The 22,893-nt window shown below is 47.9% G+C and overlaps 1 protein-coding gene across 1 annotated transcript in view; it reads right to left on the bottom strand.

Moving 5' to 3' along the window:
• The window catches only part of ATP6V1B2 (ATPase H+ transporting V1 subunit B2), a 237,309-nt gene that overhangs the window by 110,671 nt on the left and 103,745 nt on the right, over positions 1-22,893 (bottom strand). The window contains exon 9 of the mRNA XM_069617715.1: positions 5,379-5,502. Within this exon, the coding sequence (XP_069473816.1) occupies positions 5,379-5,502 (124 nt within the window). The remainder of the gene's footprint in view (positions 1-5,378; positions 5,503-22,893) is intronic.

The raw sequence follows: 22,893 nt of genomic DNA, 5'->3' as shown, positions 1-22,893 counted from the left end.
GGAAGTTGAGGGTCTTTGGATCCCGAAGGGGCAGAGGTAGCTGGAGTATTATGATAGCTATGAAAGTAATTTGGCTCTTTTTCGTAGAAATCTACAAAAAAGGGACATCCTCATCATAACTCTATCAATGTCCTCAGAGTTCCATTGCTTGGAACTGAGGATAACCCTCTCCTACTGTGGTTCTTCACATCTCTGTTTACTGAGTAGTGGGAGGAACAGACTTTTCTTTGGCGACAGGGTCAGGAATCTTGGATTTTTCCTTGCGTTTCTCCTTCTGAACCTGATGTTCAGAGGTTTTTTATGTTTTTTTCCCCCTTTCCCATGTGTAGAGGAATGTTTACCCTGGCCCTTTGGGGTTTCCTGAATGTTTTGACACCTGGCGTCAAGATTCGGATGTGTTGTCATGAGATTCGGTAGTCTTGGAAGAGGGGCGTTGAAATTTCGGAAGCAGACGTCGAACGTACTACAGAAGTAGACGAACGTGCTACTTGGGGGAAGAGGTCGGATTCACCTCAGTCACTTTTGGTAGTTTGGCACCCTTAGCAACTGTGGACGGTTGCTGTGTGTCATGAGGCGACCGTGACCTGGAACACCCAGGGGACACCGAATCGGCAGACCGCTCTCTTGGTGCCTTCTTCTGCTGAACACTTGACATACGTGTCGAATTTCGGCTGGGGTTAGTGTGTTTGGTGGAAGAGGTGTGGGTTGCGCTCTTGCCGCCGGGTGTTGTCCCGATAATTGAACCGCTGGTCAGTCCTCCGAGGTCAGGTGCTTGCGCGTGGGTGCCCGACGACACCCCTGTGCCCTCACAGTCCGATAAGGTGGCATCGCTGAAGGAACCCACTGCGTCCATGGCCTCTAGCTGCCTGGCGTAGTGGGCCCAGCGCTTGTTCGAGCGGTCCTTGAGTGTCTTGGCTTTGAAGAGCTTACAAGCTCTACAATTAGCCTCGGGATGGTCCCGTGGGAGACACAAATTACACGTATGAGGTGTATGTGTGTGTGTGTGTCCCCACTCTCCCTACTTGCACAGGGCCGAGGGCAGAGGCCTTCTGAGGCCCAAAATCCGTTGTGCAGTCTCGATGGCTGTTCTTCCTCGGTCTCAAGTACCGACATCAATCTTCAGCGATCTTTGACGTAGGGTTGGAGAACGGGGACATTTGTAATTATGAAGATAAATGGCTAAAGCCAAGGGAACTCTGTATTTTTCTGGCATACTTGTCTGAAGCATATCGCAATCTGAGGGTCCTACACGCGGGAGGGATCATGGGTACAGTGGATGTCACACTAGGGATAGTATTACTGGGACGCCCTAGTTCAACACCCCAAAAAACAAACTAATACTTTGCAGCTTCCACTAGATGTCGGCCTATGCACAGCATGTGATCTAAGCAGATTTCACAAGCCTCAGAAAATAAAGTTACATTGTTCCGTACTGTCTAGGGTGCTGCTTAATTCTTTACATTAGGTGTATTCTGAGTGACCCCATCATTTTACCTGTGTCTTTTTACATGAAAGCAGGATTTTAAATCCACATGTTGAGTTATGGATATTCTATTATCAAAAGTGAATAGTGTTCAACTTATTTGTATTGAAGTTTGTGCCAAAGAGTAACACCGCGTGTGTAATGATCATTCTTGTGATATATTGATTTTGTCCATTAAATACTACATCTATATTATTTCTGCACACCGGCCCCATTCTTGACTTATCTACTGCATTGTGGTGAGGGCTGATAGTGGTGTGAAATTAGTGAGTCAAAAGGAGGGCTCGTGAAAAAAAAAAAAAAAGAATAATCAGATCAATTGAGTTATTGGTGTAGTGCTCTTGACTGGGGAGGGAAAGAATTCCCTGCATTTATTGTTGCCTCAAATATCTCCAACACTATAATGATTTAGAAGTTGGGAGGTTTTTGCTGGTGTAGATCATTTTAAAAAGATAGCTTGCCAATACAGTAGAAAATGCTCTAAAACCAAGCGGTCCCAATAAAATAAGGCATTGACTAAGCACCACTTAGCGCATGAAAGATAAGGTAACTTATTCTTCATGCTATGGTCTGTATGAATAAATGCATCAACTAACTCCTGCAGCTTATCTAACCTAATATATCTGGTAGCATTAACAGAAAAACTGATCCAATTACCAGCTTCACACACTTCGAAGTACAAAATGTGTATGAAATCCTGTGCACTCAATTACAGAAAAGGCAGACTTATCCAGTTTCCACTTTTATGCTGCAGGAATTCCAAGGAACTGACTGGGTAGCATCATCCCACCTGTCACAACTTCTATCCTCAGTCATTGAAAGAAAGAAATTTGTTGTGGAGGAGATATGACACAGTCGAAAATCTCACAGGACGGCGAGGCATGCCACAATACAGGGTTACAAATTCATACATACAGCAATGAGAAAGCCAACAATCTGAGAAATCAATATTCTACCTCGGACCAAGGAAGCCTCAAAATATCATAGGATGCCAGGTCAAAAGACCCTCAACTGTATGACCCAATTACGACCGATTGCAATGAAATCCTATGTCACCGTTAGGTCTGTACTAGGGTACTACTGTAGATTTATGTATTAGGCTATGGTTACGCTTTTGGTTATTTATTTAGGGCAAGTTACTGTTTTATTACTATTGTTGGGTTGGGCCCTTAACTAAATTCCTTTCAGAGGCAAGATGTCCCAAGCCATCATAGAGGGGAAGGAGCCGCTTCCTGGAGTGTTGGCGGCATTCTAAACTGCCTTTCGTGGTCCCTTCCTGAGAGGAAGGCCCTTTTTGTTTTGAGCTCCTGACTAAGGCCCAGGTCTTGGAGTTTCAGTATTGTATTCAAAACAAGGAAATTCAGAATTGGACAACTTTCCGACAAGGGACATGCTTCCGGTTTTCTTGGTGGGAGCGTAGTGATTTTAGAGCTCATTTAATAAGACTGAGCAAGTTCAGAGCAAGTGAACTTTAGTAAAAGATTTGTTTCCAGCTAAAAGTTAAATACTACATTAGTGGCTGAGACTGTAAAAGTTATAAATAGTTAAAGTACCTCAGCACCAACTTACAATTGATGCGAAAGTCAGAGGATTTTGTGTGAATTAGGTGCGTGTGTACGTTCCGAAGACTAGCGTATAGCGAGTTTTTCCTGCGGAGTGCGCATGAGAAGAGTGTCTCCGTTCCAACAGTCACCGCAGTTCTTTAAGAGATAACTAAAGGGGAGTAGTGGGCAAGTCCATTGTTTAAATAAGGAAATCCCTAAAAAACTGAAGAGCGATAGTGTCACTGCTTTAACGTTATCAGCCTGACAGAGCAGTGTCATAAAAGGCTTCTTAACAGCACACATGCGCGAAGAAACAGTATTCCTTCACGGAGAAAAGAATATAGATGTGATATAACAGAGAAAGAATTATAAGGTGCGATTACACTTCATTCTGGGTTATGCCGTTTAGCTTTTTGAGTAAGAAGAAATTAAGTAAAAGGAAAAGACTTTTGGTGGACAGACAATTCAAAGAAATTCCTCTAACTGCAAATTAAAAACAGACTTGTCAAATTATAAAAGTTAAGGATAGTGCGCTGTGCTAAAATGTTATAAGTTACTCAGCTTAGTTTATTAAATAGGTCAAAAGAAGAGCATTTAATAAGGAAGTTCAAGTAATTCTATTTACAACTGAGGGACTGTTGGGGAACTTTGACTCTGCAAGAACTCTGCGTTCTCAGTAAAGTTGGTTAATCTTTGAATAAGACGAACAGAATAAGGAACTTTCAAAGACTACAATTCCTCTCAGCACTTCGAGGAGGAAACACAGCTTAATGCAGTTTCAGGGGGGGATTAGACCGGTTCTTAGAAAAAGACAGGAAATAACCTGAAAACTTTGTCTTTTCGCTGCATGCAGATTTTCGTGAAGACAGAAATCTGTGGTTTGTTATTTTATCCAATTCCCCTTTCCCTTTGGGGGGGTTTTAGATTTTAACTGTGAAAAGTTCAGTTGTTGACCAAACTCTTCAGGGGGTCTGCAGGGTTCAGCAGCTCCTGCAGATACCTGGAAACAGGACCGGACAGTCACCTGTGGGACTTATCTTCCATTACCCTGAAGACGTTGGCGATCACACAAATTAATAAGGAGGAATTGCAGCACAAAAAGATTAATTGCCACAGATCGCAGAGGCAAGCAACACATGCTCTAGTATGGTCCTAAGCGGAGTAAGAACACGTGCATGGGATACGTGCCTTAAGAACACATTCTGTTTTACATGCAACACCTCGTGCCGAATTTACAAAAAACATTTCCCCGAAACTAATAAAATGAACTTCCTCCCTCCCACCTCTCCCAATCTATTTTCATTAAAGAAGGAAAATGTTTGGCACAAAGCCACAGGCACTGGAAAAAACTCAAAAGGCAATGCCTTTAAAACTCTAACGAGAGTCTAAAACTGCTTCCAAAAAGGCAATAAAACATTTTTGTTTAAATAAGGATGCTTAAGGGCAATTCCTCAATAACTAGAAGTAAGGAAAAGAAATACATGAAGCACATATTGGTTGCTTGGGACTTTAAGGTGGGGTGAAGTGGGTGCAGAGGGTATAGTAAATGGGTTAGGCAGCCTTACAGATAAGTGCTGTATCGGCCACTTTTACTTCCTAAAAACTGGCAAATACTCCCAAGAAGTTAAAATAGGGAGTAAAAATACTCCAAACAAAAGTTAAGGCATGTAGAATTTTGCGCCCTTGCTATCACCCTCACTGTTCCATGGATATGTTTGGACCGGTAGTGCACGTAGTACCACAGGATGAAACGACTATCTTAATTGCCTGACTGTAAGACGTAAAAATGCATCTTTTAATATGTTATGTTAAAGGTTCTTATACCATGTAATGTTGCCACCTGCATGGTTTCTTGGTGCTCTGTGCATGAATAACTAGGTGCAAAGAATTACATATTACAAACATTTGTTTTTCAGTTAAAGCAATCTCATTGGGAATTGAACTTACAATGTTACTCTCTAAAAATCAATTTACTCCTAACTTTAAAGAATATGGCGTAAAATACCCCCACTTCCAAATTTTATCTGCAGCACCGGGGCTAGGACCACATACTAATTTTTAAGACTGCATTTATTTCTAATGTATAGGGAATTATTCCAACAAAGCAACTGCACAAACAGACTTCCTATCAGGTTTTTAAGGAGGGACTACTGAAAACCCAATAGTAGTTTACTGCTCTGTAAACACCAGAGAACCTGAACCCTTCTACAAAAGGAGAATATCAGTATATAACCTAATAAGAGGCTGAGAAAGTCTTAAAAACAGCAACGAGGCAAGCTGGGCATGCAGTGCATAGACCTGTAACCAAGAGAAAGGCAAGCATATTTTAACCAAAGTAGCTGATAATGTACCTCTCGCAGGGCTTCTGCATAGGAGCTCATGTCGGTCAGAATCACCAGCACATGCTTTTCGCACTGATAGGCCAGGAACTCTGCAGTGGTGAGAGCAAGGCGTGGCGTGATGATCCGCTCAATGCTGCAATATAGACATAGTAGCAACAGTAAATACCATTAAATGTGGTACTACATGAACTGCAACAAAACAAACATACGTGTTATTAGATCGCACAGGCCATCCTCACCCCTTTGGTGTGTGTACACACACACACCACCCCCCCCCCTGTTTTGCTTGATTCTTCTACCCTGCTCCCCCCAAACCCCTCCAGCCTACTTCTGCAGGAGTCTGTCCTGATACATTCTGGTTTCACCATCACCGTCTTGTGGCCAATGCTGGATTTGACTTTCATGGACTTCATTGATTCACGGTGCGTCGCCCTTTCTCAATGCTCATGCTGGACTTCCTTTGCATATTGTACTCATGGTGGCCCTGAATCATGCAGTTCCCATCTTCATCTTGTATCCTGGCTTGCAACTATGTGTTACTACTGACTTCTGCAATTGTATTCGCTCTCCACTCTTGCTACTCCACTATTTTTGACTGCATACTCTGTTCTCTCCTCCCCTCCCCTTCTCCCTTTTCCTATCTCCTCCCCTTACTTTCTTCAATGCACTTACTCTATCAGAATTATCCCTGGACCTAGTATGACAGCAACCTCTTCTGTCTCGGCACCCTCCCCTTATTTGGCCCCGACCTCCAGCACTAGCTGAAATGTTGTCAGGCCTAGTACGATAGTCGCTTGTTTTGTTCCTCACCCTCCCTTTCTGCATCCCTCTCCCTCACCTTGTTTTCTCCGGCTCTACCAGAAATGTCGTCAGGCCTAATACAGTAGTCAAAAAACAAGAGGGGATGGCTGGAAGGTTTAGAATGAATCTTAACCACTGCCATTGCTCTGGGCAACCCTCCAGACCAGAGATGTCCCAGTGGTTATGATTAATTCAAAACCTTCCAGCCATTCCTTTTCTGTTTTGCTAAAGTTACCCCGAGTAGGACAGGTATGCCCAGACGTGGGTCCCGAGTCTGCCAGGCCTAGAGACCCAAGCTACTCCTCACTGATGACACCCAACAGGGCTGAAACATGTCTGGGGATGCTTGTGGTCTCGTGCAGAAGGGATGTGACCTAGCAGTTCGGACATGGACTGCCCCTTTTGGGGTATGGCCAAGCCTGATTTGCATATAGTTTTTCCCCCTCCTGTAATGGCTTGGCAGGCTGAAAAACGATGGTCTGGAGGGTTGCTCAGAGCTGTGCCCGTGGTTATGATTAATTCAAAACCTTCCAGCCATCACCTTTGTTTTGCTAGTATGGTAGTCACCCGTCTGTTTCCATTTCCTTCCCACTACCCCCCTCCTTATCTATGTCTTAGCGCTTGCATTATCTGAAATGTCGTCAAGCCAAGTACAATAGTTAATTTCACATCCTTACTGTTCATGGCCTGTAAGAATGTCATTATATTTTTCCTTATCCCCTCCTTTGCCATGAAGCCCTTTGAAACACATTGGGTATAGGCACTATATAAATAAACTATCATATCACAGCTCCAACCCCACTATTCTGGATTTTTAGCCGACCTAAACAAGAAATATAAAGTAAGGCTTGTGGCATTTCAGAAAACTATCCATCAACTCCTACACAATATTAAATATTTACTTTAGGGGGGCGTGGCTTGGAGCGCCAGCGATGTGGCTGCTCCCCTGAGGCCCGCCGTGCGAAGCCCGCCGCTTCTGGGCCCCTAATGCGGCTTCACACCTCGGTACTGGAGCCCAGCTGATCCCAAGGACGTCGGAGGACCTGGGGCCCATGCAGGCTGAAGCTGGGCCCGTGACGCCCGACGGGGACGAAGATATCCGCTCCGGCCCCCAGGGCCTTCCTTAGCGACGACTTCCCAAGATGGCGGCCGTGCTCGTCTCTCGGCCCGGGAGGGCGGGGAGTGCTTCCTGAGGCTGCATCCAGACGCGGCTCAGCTCTTTGAGCGCCCGGGCGGAGCGACACCAGACCCCCGGACTTCTCCTTCGGTGGCCCCCGCTTCCCGCACTGCCGATCTGGACCTGCACGCGACCGCCTGACGAGGGAAGGCGCGGACGGCGCCCATCAGGTAGGGGCTGCTGGGGGTGAGGACCCGGGCCACACGGGAGGGGCCCTCCGGACCTGCCGTGGCGCCTGGGGTGGGGGCCACGCCATCACTACCCCCCCCTCCTTTGCCCTCCGGCGGGCCCCTGCCTCCGCCCCTCGCTGCCCAGGACTCGGAGCTCCGGACACCATACGCCGCACTCCTGGGGCGCCCCGGCCCATATCATCATCTGGGGCCGCCGCTCAGGCCCGAGACCTGGAGGTCCCCTCCCGCTACCATCCCCACCAGGGAATCCAAGCCTGGGTCCAGGGAGGAGGAGCGGTCCAGGCCGGGCCACGGTGAGTGACCCACAGCTACGAGCTCGGAGAAGAGCCTGATCAGCGCTGCCCGCATTTCCATCCCGGGCTACCCCTGGCCCCCCTTTGGCCTCAGAAGCGACCCGACGGCGTGTCTCCTGGGGCGCCCCGGCCCATTGCATCACCCGCTCTGCTCTCTCTGGTCTAGTCCTTAAGTGGGCGCACATCAGTCCACCTGCCCACTGGGACTTACGCCCCACACATTTGCCTACCACCAAGATTTGGAGAGCTCACCTCTTTATCTGAAGCCACTGTGCACCGGCCTAGCTTGGAATCAGCATTCCCTTTCCTCAGTCAGAAGCCTTGACGCTCATCCACAGGGGGGGCCTTCCAATCCATCTCCCCACCCACGATTCGCCAACATGTCGAGACAGTCGAAAGCTATTAAAAACGTGGACATTGCTACCATGCTCACCGCTCCTGACAGGGGAAAAAAACCGGACTCAGTTACTCCCACCCCAATGATCTCCCAGGAAGGGGGTGACACCCCAGCTACCAGAGGTGATCTACTGGCGTTTATGGCAGACATTAAAGCCGAGTTTCGGTCCTGCATGTCGGAACTCACCTCCAAATTGGAACAAACGGACCACAGGGTGACCGAGGTGGAGCAAAGACTGAGTGAGATCGAGGACCGCTCCCAAGACCAAACAGCTGCCATGGGAGATATTCAGCAAACAGTGAGAGCCCTCCAAGACAGGTGCGAGATCCTCGAATACAAACAAGAGGACCTGGAAAACAGAGCTCGTCGGAATAACCTCCGAATCCGGGGAGTTCCGTCCTCAGTCCCCGACCAAAATCTTGCAGGCTACATAGGAGACCTCTTCCAAATCCTCCTCCCACATCTAGATAAATCCCAACTGCTGCTGGATCGGACTCACAGACTGCGTCCGCGTCGGGGAGTAGATACCGACCAGCCCCCGGATGTCATAACAAGAGTTCACTATTTCTCCACAAAAGAAGCTATCTCTGCTATCAGTCGGTCCGGAGATGATCTCTCCTTTCAAGGTCACCCTCTTCAAATTTATCAGGATCTCTCCCTCTCAACCCTTCAGAAGAGAAGGGCTCTCCGACCTTTAACCCTCTTCCTCCAAGAGCGGAAAGTCAAATACAGATGGCTCTTCCCCACAGCGCTGCAATTTTCTTATAATGGCTCCCTCCGGAGAATATCCCATTTGGATGATGCCGCTAAAATCATGCAGACATCCTCCGCCCCGGAGGGAACTATCGCCCCAGACTTGGAAGCCTCGGGGAGCCCTACGTCGGCCCTCCCTCCCCAACCCGGGCGTCCTCCATGGTCCAGGGCCTCCCGAAACAGGAGAAGATAACCCGAGCGGCCATAGATGTCCTCCGCTCCTCCGGCGTCCCGGACGCCCAACGCTCTTTTAGCTAAATTCAGAAACAGTAACTCCGGCCCAACACAGTCCTACGTTCGCCCGGCGCGGCGGGCTTCCTTCACGGCCTATGCCCCCCTCCAAGGTCCGTTTCATTTTAGAGTCCTTGGATGCAAATGTTACTTTGCCAGTCACAATTGGCCCTGTTGGCCTGGGGTGGGGTTACACCCACAATGTTTCCCACCCCTCTAGTTAAAAAGTTGGCCTCCCGTTGGGGGCCCCTGTTAAAATTGCAAGTGCGGTACAGACCACTTCTACACCCTCTTCACGATGGCAGCTAATGGACAACCTGGAGTCCCCCCTCCATACCCCAAGCAAGGGATCTCTAGCTCCCCGATCCCGGAACACCAGACGCTGAGATGCCTTTCCTGGAATGTTAACGGACTCAACTCTCCCCCCAAGCGCAAATCGATTCTCCAGAAGCTACAAGATGAGGAGGCCGGTGTGGTGTTCCTTCAAGAGACTCATCTCCTCCCGGCAGACTTTGGCCGGCTCCGTTCTAGCATGTATCCACGCCAGTTCTTCGCCTCAGGGAACTCCAAAAGGGGGGGCACAGCAATTTTGTTTCGGAAGGACCTGCGCCCCCAGATTTTGGACTCCATGATGTGCCCGGAGGGCCGCTTCGTGGCCATCAAGTGCCTCCTGCTGGGGGACCTCTATACCTTGGTATCGGCATATGCACCCAACTCGGGACAGGCAACTTTCTATGATTCCCTGGGCTCCTCCCTCTTAAGTTTTGCGGAAGGTCAGACAATAATCGGAGGGGACTTCAATGGGGTTCCAGACCCCACTAAGGACAAATCCAACCCCCCTGCCCTTGGCGAGTTCGGTCAGGCCCTCAGTCTGCTGCGGCTCTTCAGAACCCTGGAGGTGGTGGACACATGGCGGGTGCTTCACCCCACCGAGAAAGACTACTCTTTCTTCTCGGGCGTTCACAGAACTTATTCCAGAATCGACCTCCTTCTATCTTCTCCCCAAACTCTCGCCCTCGCTAATGAGGTGTCGATAGGCCAGCGAATTTTGTCGGACCATGCTCCGATAATAATGGAACTAAGCATTCAGAACACCCACGCCAAGGCGGCACGCAGATGGGCGCTCTATGACCCAATCCTCAATGATATGTCAATCAGAGACAATATAACCACCACCATCAAGAACTTCTTTGAGGAGAACCCAGCCGCAGACACCTCCCTAGCCAATAACTGGGATACAATGAAGGCTGTAGTTAGGGGATCCTTGATAGCTCAAGGCGTAGCTTACCATCGAAACCGGAAACAAGTCCGGCTATCCCTGGAAGAGGACTTGCGAGCAGCTGAGGAAGCCCAGAAAAAGAGGGGCTGGTCTCCTAAGATACAGAGAGCGCTTCGCTCGGCCAGGAAGAAACTGGAGGCCCACTATGCAGAACACACTGCGCAACTTTTGGCGAAGACCAAACAATTCTACTATGCTAAAAGTAACAAGGCCAACAAATTGCTGGTGGCCAAGCTGGCTAAAACAAGACGGACCAACACGATCATAGGGCTCCGGGACCCACAGGGGGTGATACATCACTCCGAACAGACGAAACTACAACTAGCCTCGGACCACTTAACCCAGGTCATGACAGCACCCCCCCGAGATCGGTCGAAGCAGGAGGCATACCTGCGGAACGCAGCCCTAACGCGTCTCCCGGACTCCACACGAGAGCAGTTGGAAGCCCCAATAACAGATGAAGAAGTTGACGGAGCCATCAAGGCCCTCAAATCGCGGGCCCCGGGCCCAGACGGATTCTCCCAGAGGTTCTATAAGATATTTAAGCTCCAGCTTATCCCCCACATGGTGGCCCTTTTCAACTCCTTCCAGGCCTCGGGATCTGTAACCCCCACAATGCAAGAGTCGGTGACGGTCCTCCTTCCTAAGCCGGGGAAAGACCCGAGAGATCCGGCGTCATACAGACCCATCGCCTTATTGAACATCGACGCCAACTTGTACTCGAAGATTTTGGCTAACCGCCTGGCACTTATCCTCCCGGAAATAATCCACCCTGACCAAACAGGCTTCATCCTTCACCGAGCAGCAGGGGACAACATTCGGCGGACCCTGAACCTAGTGAACATCGCCCACCGCGACTCCCAGGGCCTTGCCTTAATGGCCCTGGACGCAACCAAAGCTTTTGACAGAGTCGATTGGTCCTACTTGGAATGCACCCTGGAAGCATTTGGGTTCGGCCCCACAGCCCGAGCCATGATCCTGGCGAACTACAAGCAGCCTAAAACTATCCTCAGGATCAATGGCGCCCACTCAGCCCCGATACCTCTGTCTTGTGGGACAAGGCAGGGCTGCCCGCTGTCACCCCTGCTCTTCGCCCTCACAATGGAGCCCTTCGCCCAGAAGATCAGGCGGAATGAATCCATTAAGGGACTTCAGGTGGGCCCGTCCCACCACAAAATCGCTCTTTACGCGGACGATGTACTATTGACACTCACGGAAGCCAGTACCTCAGCGAAACACGCCCTGGCCGAAATAAAGGAATTGGGGGAGGTCACCGGCTTTACTGTCAACTTCGCCAAATCAGTGGCCCTAGGAATCGGCCTCCGCCCAGAGGAAAAGGAGGCGTTAACGGGTCTGTGCCCGATTGAATGGCGGGACCACTCGATCCCCTATCTAGGAGTTTTCATCCCAGCAAACCCAAAGGAGACCTATCAAGCGAACTTTCCCAAACTGATCAAGGAGCTGGAGGGAGACCTGAAGCGTTGGACCACGCAGGAGATCTCACTAATGGGCCGGATCACAGCTGTCAAAATGAACTTGCTCCCTAGGTTTCTCTATGCCTGCTCATCCCTATCGGTGCCCTTCCCGACCCGGATCCTTCACGACCTACAGAGGAAGATATCGAAATTCATATGGAAAGGCAAAAAGGCCAGGATCCCCCACAAGACCCTGATTGGTAACGCCAGGCTGGGAGGCCTGGGGGTCCCGGACCTGCAGGCCTATAGGGCAGCGGCGCAACTGTCACACCTACACGCCTGGCAGTCGAGCACAGCCCGCCCCAGATGGGTGGAACTGGAGCAAGCCCAGCTCCCGCTCCCCCTCCGGTTCCTCCCTCACATCCAACCCCCTCTCAGGGCGCGCTGGAAGGACATCCTACTGACAACAAAGCAGACCCTAAGCTCCTGGGATTGGGCTCTAAAGCAGAAGGGAATCCCGAGGGGCCGAGGCCCCCTCTCACCGATCTTTCACAATCCCGACTTCTCCCCGGGATCTCTCCCCCGCAACTTCCAGAATTGGATAGACGGGGGCCTTGAAACCCTGGGGCAGATGTACTCCGAAGGCGGACCCCGGACCTTCGAACAGTGCAAGGAAACTTTTCGGCTTCAAGAGAGGGACAGGTTCACATACTGCCAGCTCCGCCACTGGTGTTCACACCCCCAGACCCTCCAGGCGGCAACCCGCCCCCCGACTCCACTGGAGCTAACCCTCGCGGATCTGCCGGCTAGAGGAAGAACTTCAGCCATATATAGATGCTTCTCGGGGGACTTTCTGGCGGCAAAAACTCGATCTATGGCTCAGTGGGAGGCGGACCTAGGCCATCCGTTCGATGACCAAACCTGGGTAGACATATGGTCCCGCACCCACTCCTCCTCCACCTGCGTCACCAACAAAGAATGTGCATATAAACTTACCTTGCGCTGGTATTACCCCCCTCTCAGACTCCACCACATGAATCCGCAAATGGACCCTGCCTGCTGGAGAGGCTGCAGTCAACCAGGCTCTTACTTCCACATGTGGTGGACATGCCCCAAGATCCAGCAATTCTGGACCAGGTGTCTCTCAGTCATCGAGCAAGTCACCGGCTCCGCCCTCCCACTGGACCCTGAGACAGTCCTACTGGGGATCCCGGTCCCCGGAATCTACCCCCGCTCCGGCAACAGGGCTAAGCTCCTCACACAATGCCTCTTGGCGGGCAAGACAGTTCTGGCCCGTTTCTGGAAGTCGCAAGACGGCCCTTGCCTGGCCCACTGGTGGGGAAAATTGTGGGACATTTTAATAGCGGAAAAGGTCACCGCTGCGAGAGCGGGGACTCTGCACCGCTTCCAGAATGTATGGGCTCCAGTGCTGGACTATGATCAGCGATTTCCTGCAATGACGTTCAAGCCAATCAACGCCCGTTGGGCCCTGGGGGACCTGGAGAGTACACACCAGGCGGGGGTGATAGACTGAATCTCTGGCCCGGGAAAACCGGAATGATGGGGGAAAGGGACACAAAGCCAGAATCTTTTCTTTGCAATGTTATACTGCCACCCGATACTGTTTGTAACCTATACTGCCTTGCTATAAATAAACACATTTAAAAAAAAAAATATTTACTTTAGGACGTTTGCAGGCTTACACATTAAGAAGGGGACACTCTGTACATAGGTTTACAATGACTAGCAAATCAAGGCACTATGCAAAGAAATCTATGTATTCTCAGTGATGACAAGCTTCAAAACCAAGGACTCCATCCATAAAGCATAGGAAGGAAGGGAAGCGGGTGAGGGGGCAGAAGGCACTACAGTTGAGGGTTGCATAAAATCTAAACATCTAAATTAGTAAAACTGCACAGAGGCGGTAGATGCTCTGCTTTTTGACTTTCTTTCTTGGTTCTGACATGGTCACTAGTCAGGCTAACAGTCACTGGAACAAGCCACCCTAATGCCACTGCAAAAAAGAATAATCACAAAAGCATGTGTAAGCTGCTCATCCCTCAAGAAATTAGACAAGAACTCTTCTACCTCCAGCGAAATGAGAAAGCCATCATTAAACCCTGTCCCAGCAACATGGAATCCCCAAACTTTCTCTAAGCTGCCATCTACTTCCCAGAGCATTCATCTTAAATCTCTGTCAGTTCACAGCATGCAACTACAGAGTCACTTTCCAAAGGAAAGTAGGAAGATCAATCCACACCTGGGTTGCCAGGCTTCTCTGTACATAGCAGTCTCTCTTAGTGGTGTTTGTCTATGCTATGCACTCAAGATGCGAGCATGGTGGTAAAAAGGCACAGAGCAACATACTGAAGGTAGTTTCCAGTGGGTATGAAAATACTCTAAGAAAACAGTATTCTCAGGCGACAAAGTCTGGAGAAGTCCTTTGAAAAGTCCAAGGATTCAATCTAGAGTCCCTAAATAAAGGGTGTTTAGAAATAAAGAAATCTCAACGCTTTCAAATGGAACAAAGACAAAAATAAAGAAAAGCAGTCAAAATAGGGCAAAGTATGCACACGGATGTGCTTTGCATGCACCCAAAGGTTTCCTTATGGGTCAATGTTAGGCGAGGACAGGGAAAAGCCTCCAGTTAGTGGAAAAAAGGATGAACAAGAAAAAGGCACTGAGCGGCAAGGCTTAGACTCCAGAGGATGCGAGTGTTCTACAGCTACAAGAAGACACACACACAAAGCACTCCAATAATTCAAGCTAGACAGAAGATGTACAAACATACAATTATTTATGGTTCTATGAACCTTTGCCGCATTTGTTTGGCTCAATGCATGTTCCACCTTTTTTTTAACCACCAACAGTGGGGGGAGGGGAACCCCACCCTTCTACTACTATATACATTTACATTGACTATGCTACCAGAATATCTGGCCACTGTTGGCACGACAGGACGAAGACCTACATGGAGCAGTAGACCACTAGGACAGGAGATCCTCCTGGCGAGAGCAAAGGAGCAGGCCCTGCACAGCTTCTCTTCAGTCAGGAAGGATGGAACTGCAACAACAGCCGTCTTGTCATACAAGTTGAAGTTCTGCAGAGCTCCAAGGCTGAACTTGGAACAGTGACCGGAGCAGCGAGGTAGACCAGGAGAGCTGGTCAGTCCACCGGGTCATCCAGGGAAACTTACGAAAAGCTCAGCAGACATGGATCCTCGAGCAGAGGTCATGACAGGTAGTTCCCACCAGTCCAAGGGTCGAACCACCGACAAGGGACTGGTTGAGATCAGGAGAAAAGAGCAGGGCTTCACCAGGACTTGGCTGGAGGCAATGCCGGTCAGGTGCAACAGTCATCCTGAGGTTTTCAGTGGACTGCACTTATTTGTAGGGGTCTTGACTCCAATGATGATCTCTCCAATGGATGAATAAGTCTTCCTTTTATGCAGCATTTTCACTGGATACACCCCCACATCTACCAGTGTTAAGGATCATTCAAACTGGCAGGGGCTTTTCCAACCATGGACAGCATATGGCAAACACATCGGATATGATCTGATCTTCCCTCTCAGTGGCAAGCAAACCATAGCAGAACAGAACCCCTGGCATCATGCAGCTTTCACCTGCTAGCCACAAGAGAGTTCCATGATGAACAGTAGAGACCTGACTTGAGTGAAGATGGATGACCGGTGTTCTGTCCATCGATTTTGCTAACTGAAGCTTGCTACATGGAGTGACTAGAGGTTTGCTGTACTTGAATAAAAAGCCCTACATGAAGAGATGGCTACTTATTATTTGCATGCGATTGTTGTATACAATATTGGCGACGAAGTAGAAAAGTCTGCTGGGGTGGGGGGGGGGGGGCAGTGAGCAGCCTGGAGAGGAAAAGGAACAGGAAGTAAATGCCCACTTGGCTACAGAGTAAGGTTACCAAGGAAAAGGATCAACACACCGACTGTGCTGGTAAGGAAAGCACCATTAATTACAGATTTAACTGATGGATGATCACATGAAGAGTGTTTTGAACAAAGGGCGTATAGGCACCATGCAATGTTGAAACTGATGCTGGAACGTGAGACATAAGAAACTTAAAATAAAATGTAATTATCAGAGCATTTTTGCCAGCTTGAATACAATATTGATAATAAAGAGCAACATTGAGTGAAATATCAGTTAGACCGCAATGGTTCCCAAGACACATGAAACTTTCAGAAGGGAAGGTATAAACTGCAAAAGCAAAACCGTGAAACGAAGAAAAAAAAAACAAAGTACAGTCAGCATGGTACTGTGTGAAGCTACTGCATGTACAGAAATTCAGCACCAGCTAGTTTGCATCTTTTAAAAGTTAGCGAGTAAAACACTAGCATATTAGCTCAACGCAGTAGCAGGTTGTGCACACTGCAACTGTTTTACATAGAGAATAAGGTCTATGGAAGGTCATGGGCCGAGGAGCTTAAAAAGGCACACAAAATAAGGTCTTGCGTGAGAACTGTGCTTAACGTTTTTAAAGTTTGCATTGTCATGGAAATGATATTTCTCAGACAGATTACAAAGGATTACAATTCAATGAGCCCAAGTCTTGTGCCGTATTTCCTTACCATTTTACAGACGTTGCAGCCGCAAAAGAAGCACTGCATGGACACCCGAGGAGGACTAGATAAAAGAACCTTTCATCGTAGGAACATACTTCCTATACTATATGGACAGGAAGGTTCCCTAGAAACCTTGAATACACGGACATGATGATTGGTGTACTCTTCTTCGTCCCAGTATCTGACAATGTTAAAAGGTAAGGTTCAAGTACTAATGACTGTTGCAGACTATTGGAAGGAACAAGCAGTTATATCCAGAAGGCAGTTATCTGGAAAATGTGGAAGAATTTTAAACAGAATTTAAGAAAATGACAGTCTGGCCAAATGAATTTTAGGAATTAATGTGTATGTTTATGTCAAACTTTTACTTTTATAATGGCATTCCAATTAGTCTGCGAGAACTCCTCCAACCATAATCAGTGAGTACACAGCGAGTACACAGTGAGGCTCAGGAGTATTGTATTCAAATATTAAGAATAAATGCAATACATGCGTCTCATACTGTGATGAGTGTTAAATTGGGTTTTAATGTGGATTGAGTGTATGTTAAAAATGATTAAGTTAAAATTGTCCTGTGGGAAAGTCCTGTGGGCGTAGCCACAGATTGAAAAATGTTTTTACAAGGTGGCACTTTAAGCGTTCACTAGTGCAGGTTAGATTGTGTTAGAGTACACAGTGGTTATATTGCACTAGTAATCTGAGGTGGAACTACATGTGTGCCTGTGCTAAAGAATACACTTGTAATGTGAGGTGGTACCATGTATGCGCCCGTGCAAATAAGGGACCCAATTGATATCGGGGAAAACGTAGGACACATGCTACGAGCATTTTGGTTAATACCAAAATTAATCTAAGTGATTTGCCCACGGCTGAAACTACTGCGGGCGAAATGGTTGCATGAGAAAGGTGCGAACTACCAAAAGTTTGCACCTTTCTCATGCAAACACACATACATACTCACACCCACACCTACACCCCCAACATAAACAAACCCCACTTACCTTCATCTTCACGCTGGGTTCCTGCAGCGCCAGTTCCCTTTCACGTCTGATCGGGAACCGGCGCTACAGGGTCCTTTTTTTTTTTTTAACGGAAGGCTGCAGGGGTGTCCCCCGCAGCCCCCTGCTCACTATACCATGAAGTGTAGTGAGCGGGGCTATGCAGAGGACACCCCCGCAGCCCCCGTTTTTTTTTTATTTACAATGCTACCACCAAAGGTTCCAACTTTTGGTGTTAGAACCTTTGGTGGTAGCATTTTTAGAACTTTGTCATTGCGACCATTTGTTTTCGGTAAAATCATCCTATACCGTTTATTAAACTGTTTAATGGGTGAGAAAAACGCCCAATCTAAATCTAAGATGGGAGCAAGCTACGACCATCAAACAACAACAAGGCAGTTCTAGTGGAGTCTTGTCAAATATAAAAGGCCTATACTAAAAAAAGAAAACTATTGGCAAGCCTTACAACTAAGTTTCGAAACAGTGTGGGATATGTTCTCAATAAAAGAACAAGGCGGGACCTTTGAGCACAGCACACTCCTGGCCCACGCCAGCACAAGATTACATTTCCTTTCAACAATGCCAGAACCTCCCGGAGCCACGTCTCATTCATGCAAAAGTGTCTTGCCTGAGAAGGCCTGCTGTACCATAAACAAAAAGGTTCCTTTGGTAATACTTTCACGTTGGGCAATTGCTCTTCGTCCCTTGAATCCCCTCAGCCAGATCCTTCTTGCAACTTTAGCCTCCCTCAATCGGTTCTTTCACCAACTATCCACTGTGGACATCCCTCGGCCGGGTTCACATTTGTCGTCACAATGTTCACAGGTATATCATGGTTTACCCTCAACTCGCAAGCATCCCTCTGTCGGGTTCACATTTGCCAGTTTCACAATTCAGTTTTCTCTAATGTGTCAAAACCTGAGTGTAAGAGGTTTTGCTCAACCTCAACGCTCGTAGGACCACTTTGACACTTCACACTAGACTCTCCTAAGGCCTCTTGGTTTTCGTAGTTCAACAAAACGACCCCAAAAAGGTCCTTCTAAAGCGTGCATGACCACTCTGCTTCTGAACCTTTTACTAGGGTTTCTTTAATGTTCAATTACACAAGTTCTTTGTCAACAAGGTTGCCGCCTGCAAATTTGGGCCCAGCAAATTTCGGTTTTATATCAGTCTTCTCTGACTCACCAGCAATGCTGAATTGTTTGAGCTCTTTGTTTCAGGGGTCAAGGAAGGGCACCACAGCAGCATGCGCTTCTCCCAGCTTTGGCTACCAGTGAGGGAAGGCCCCGTGTGCCATGAAACCTATAACACCACACACCAGCTGGACTTCCCGTCTTAGGTTTTCCCTTTTGGAGGCTTCGCAGGTCTGAGTTGAAAAGGGGAAGGGCAATTCCCTCCTTGTTGTCCCTCCAGGTCTCACCGCCTTTCTCGTCGTTTGAACTAACAGTCCAGGGCACAGCCATCGCCTTTGGATCCAGACCATGGGTGTGGACCAGTTCAGTAGGATCAACTGGGTGAGGGTTCTTCGGGGCGTGAGGGTGAGAGGTATTATTATTCCTCCCCCTTTTTTTACCCCATCTACCCCATCCTACTTTGCAGGATTTTCCAAAGTCCCAACTCCCCTCCCTTCCCTTTTTACACAAACACTGGGCCAAGGAAGAGGGTGACTAAGAGTAACAAGTCCAACTTGTGCATTGTACTGGACATGTCCCTTTAAATCAGGTCAAGCAAAGTCAGGCACTTTACACTAAGTGCATACACCTGATACCAGTTAGCTCTCCTCGCACAAATCAAAGGCAAGATCTATAGACATAATCTGAGCAAGACGGAACACTAGAACGAGCAGTACTTCTGGGATGAAGGCACATCTACTGGATCAGAGCAACGGACCAAAGGACGAGAGCAGCAGGCCGAAAACCTCAAAGGTTCCCTACTGGAGTCTGTTGCCGCCAGACTGCGAAAGACACGTGGAGAAGGCTAGATGCAACAAGTGAAGATTGCATTGTGTTTCAAGGACGCTAGCGACCCTCCCGACTCAGACTCGGAAATTGAAAATAGCAGAACAAGAAAGTAGCACACACAGCTGGAGAGTTGGCAAGCAACCTGAAAGAACGGTATGTGTTACAGCGAATTAAGTAGCAACATTATATCACAAGTGAAGGCATGCGCGGGTGTGGATGGGACGCAAAAAAAGGCAGACCTGTGAATGAACTTTGAAGTAAAAAGCAGCTGTGAGATCAGCGATACCAAGTAAGGGAATGGACCGGCAAAAGGAAGTAGCCCTTTCAAATGTCTCCAAAGGTACATTGTGTGAAGCTATAAAGCGAAAGTAAATGTGACCGAGTCAAAGTGGTCCTGCGGTGGTCTGTAAGAACCACGCACATTCGAAAGGCTTTGACATCAAAAAGGGGTCCGAGCCCGACAGAGGGAGACCCGAATTACAGCAAGCTTCGGAGAGCAAGCCCCCCAGCAAGTTTTTGTTGAATTGTGACATGAGTGGTCTGAACCAGACAGAGGGGGACCTTTGTGAACTTTACATTGGAATAGCATTTTGTAAAGTCAAGAAAGAGACATTAACGTGGAAAGCCAGGCGGGCCTCAATCCGCGATGTGGAATTGGCCCAGAGTGCATCATCCTGCCTACAAGGATAGCCTTACTTTGTGAGGCTGAACAGGAGGAGAGCTTGTTCAACTACCTTTATTTATTTTTTTAACACTGATTTTTCCGTTGCATACATTTCTCCTTTTTACACTTTTTACAAGAGATAGGGCAGGCATCAGGTTTTGTTAGCATAGGCCATTTACATTTGACGGACTCCACCAGGACTGTTTTGTTTATCATTTTATGGTCGAGACTACTCCCATCTTAGTTATAGGGCAAACTAGGAGTTTCTCCGACCCAAACATTTTCAATAAAGGTTTTACAAATTGTAGCCATTGTGTCAGTGTCATACTTATGATCCCATGCCTTCCCTACACCTCTCAGTTGCAAGCAGGCTATTGCAGAATAGAACCTCCGACATCTGCCAGGGAGGGTTAGATTGCTACATTGTGGTATGTACAGTTAGGTAAGATAATATACCATACATTAGTTACTGTAATCATATTTCAGATGCTTGTTATCTGCTTAAATTCACATGCTATGCATAGGCCAACCTCTAGTGGTAGTCGCAGAGTATTACAATATTTGTTTTCTAAACTAAAAAAGGGATGTTGACTGGGCGGGTCAGTAATACTATCCCTAGTGTGACGTCCATGGTCCTTCATGCATCGATGTCTCTCAGATTGTTTTGTTTCTGACATGATGTTGCATGAAGTGTATTGAGAGTATAGATGTAATAAAGCAGAAATAATAGCTATAGAGCAGGAACATCTATGCACCTTCGATTCCAGGAGGGGAGGAAGGGTGGGCGCATGTGACTAAGCAGATACAAGCATCAGAAATAAGATTACGGTGAGTATTGTATGCCTTCTGAGGCTTGTGGATCTACTTAGATCACATGCTATGAATAGATTAGCAAGCAGTATCTGGAGAAGGAAGTGGGTTGTGAAAAGGTACATCGGCAAATAGATGTTTCAGCACTGCTTGCCCCAAATATATATGGAACGCCAAGTAGCAGCTTTGGAAATAGCACCTAAGGGGAAGTTTGAAATAAATGTTAAAGTAGCTCCTGTACGTCTGCTAGATTGAGCTCTTGGTGTGAAAGGTAAGGTCTTTTTTGATAGTGACTAGCAAAGCTGTATGCACTGGACTATCCATCTGGATATGGCATTTCTTTTTTAATGTGATCACCTTCCCTACCAGGTTCTATGGAAACAAAGTGCTGGTCTGGTTTTCTTAGGGGCTTTGTTTACGTAGTGCTAGACCGCCCTCCTTACATCTAATGTATGGAGGCTTCTTCCAGCTGAGTTAGATGGATTTTGGAAAAAATTAGGTAGTTCAATGGATTGGTTGACATGGAACTTGGATATGAATTTTGGTGAAAACCTAGGATGTGTTCTAAGAACCACCTTGTCGTTGTGGATTACAAAGAGAGTCTTCTACAGCTAATGCCTATGTTTTATCGAGATGAAGGCTACCAGAAAGGCGGTTCTGTAGGTTAAGTGTTTTAGGCTGGCTTTGTGCATAGGCTTAAAGGACAGGCCCATGAGCTTTTAGAGAACAACATTAAAGTCCCAACCTTGTCAAGGGTTGGAAATGAGAGGGGGAGGATACAATCTCTTTACTCTCTCCTTGAAAGCTTTGATAAGAGGAACTTTACACCAAGACACCAGCATGTAGTGTAGAATGTTGGATTTAAGGATTGTGATTGGCACCATACTACAAACCAACAGTTTCTGGTGTTTGGTTTCCCAGCCTCCTTTAAGATATCCATACACCTATACGGAAGGTTTAAGTGCCCAAACTCTGACTTCAGGAGCCAGGCTGCCAAGTCCATAGACTGAGGATGTGGATGGAGTCTTGTCCCCCTCATACTGGGACAGCATGTTGGAGGGGCACGGACGTTTGATTGGTTTGCACATCGCCAATATGAGTAGGTTAATGTTAAAGGACATTTGTACTGCGCACTAGCACCACCGGAGTGGTCCCCTGGCGGCTCTGAAAGAGGGAGGGAAGGTGAGTTAGTGGGAGGAGGCTGGAAAAGTGCAGTGATGTGCTGTTGGCAGCCTCAGCCCGGTGGGTCCATCGGCTGGGCCTGGGTGTATGCGGCCGTTAGTCGTCGTGTACTGATGTGCAAGTCTGTGTGTTTATTGTTTTGTTGTTGCAGTGTAGTGAAGTTTGTGCGGTTTGTTGTGCTGGAGGTTTGTGGTTGTGTTTGGAGTTTGAGAGGTGTATGCAGAGGAGGAAATTGTTAGTGGTATTGGTTAGTTGGCATCTCTATCCTGAATTGGCCAGTTGGGCTTGCGTAATCTCATCCGATGGGGTGCTTGGGCACCCTTTGCCTCTGAAGGTCTGTGCGAGTTTTGCATTTGAGGCCCCTTGAACATCTCGCTGCCTCCTCTGCCGCTCCGTCAACAACCTTGCATGTTCCTCACCCCCACCCACAACGCTAGTGCACCTGCCAGTGTCCATACCTCAGTGTGGTGATTCGTGGCATCTCGCCAGTTCCACAACCCAGTGGTACCTAGTTGTAGCTAAACGGGCAGTTGGGGATGGTAAGGATTGGCTGGGGCGGTTTCCTCCATCTCCATGGGTCTCGCATGTTAACCACTCTGTCCGGCGTCACCCCCCCCCCCGGTGCCCCGAGTGCTTCTCAGTCGGTTCTGTGAGCTTGAAAATGTCCTTTCCAGTTTAGTCATTTTGTCTTACTGTTTCGGTTTTAGTCTCTGTATTGAAGAGCCAGGTTTTTAATAATTTTCTGAAATTAAGGTGATCTTTGGTGTTCCTTATTTCT

Source organism: Ambystoma mexicanum, chromosome 10, assembly GCF_040938575.1.
Source record: "Ambystoma mexicanum isolate Mex_15411 chromosome 10, UKY_AmexF1_1, whole genome shotgun sequence".
NCBI classification, from domain to species: domain Eukaryota; kingdom Metazoa; phylum Chordata; class Amphibia; order Caudata; family Ambystomatidae; genus Ambystoma; species Ambystoma mexicanum.
The sequence above is the reverse complement of the archived record's forward strand: the minus strand, read 5'-3'. Positions and strand labels throughout refer to the sequence as shown.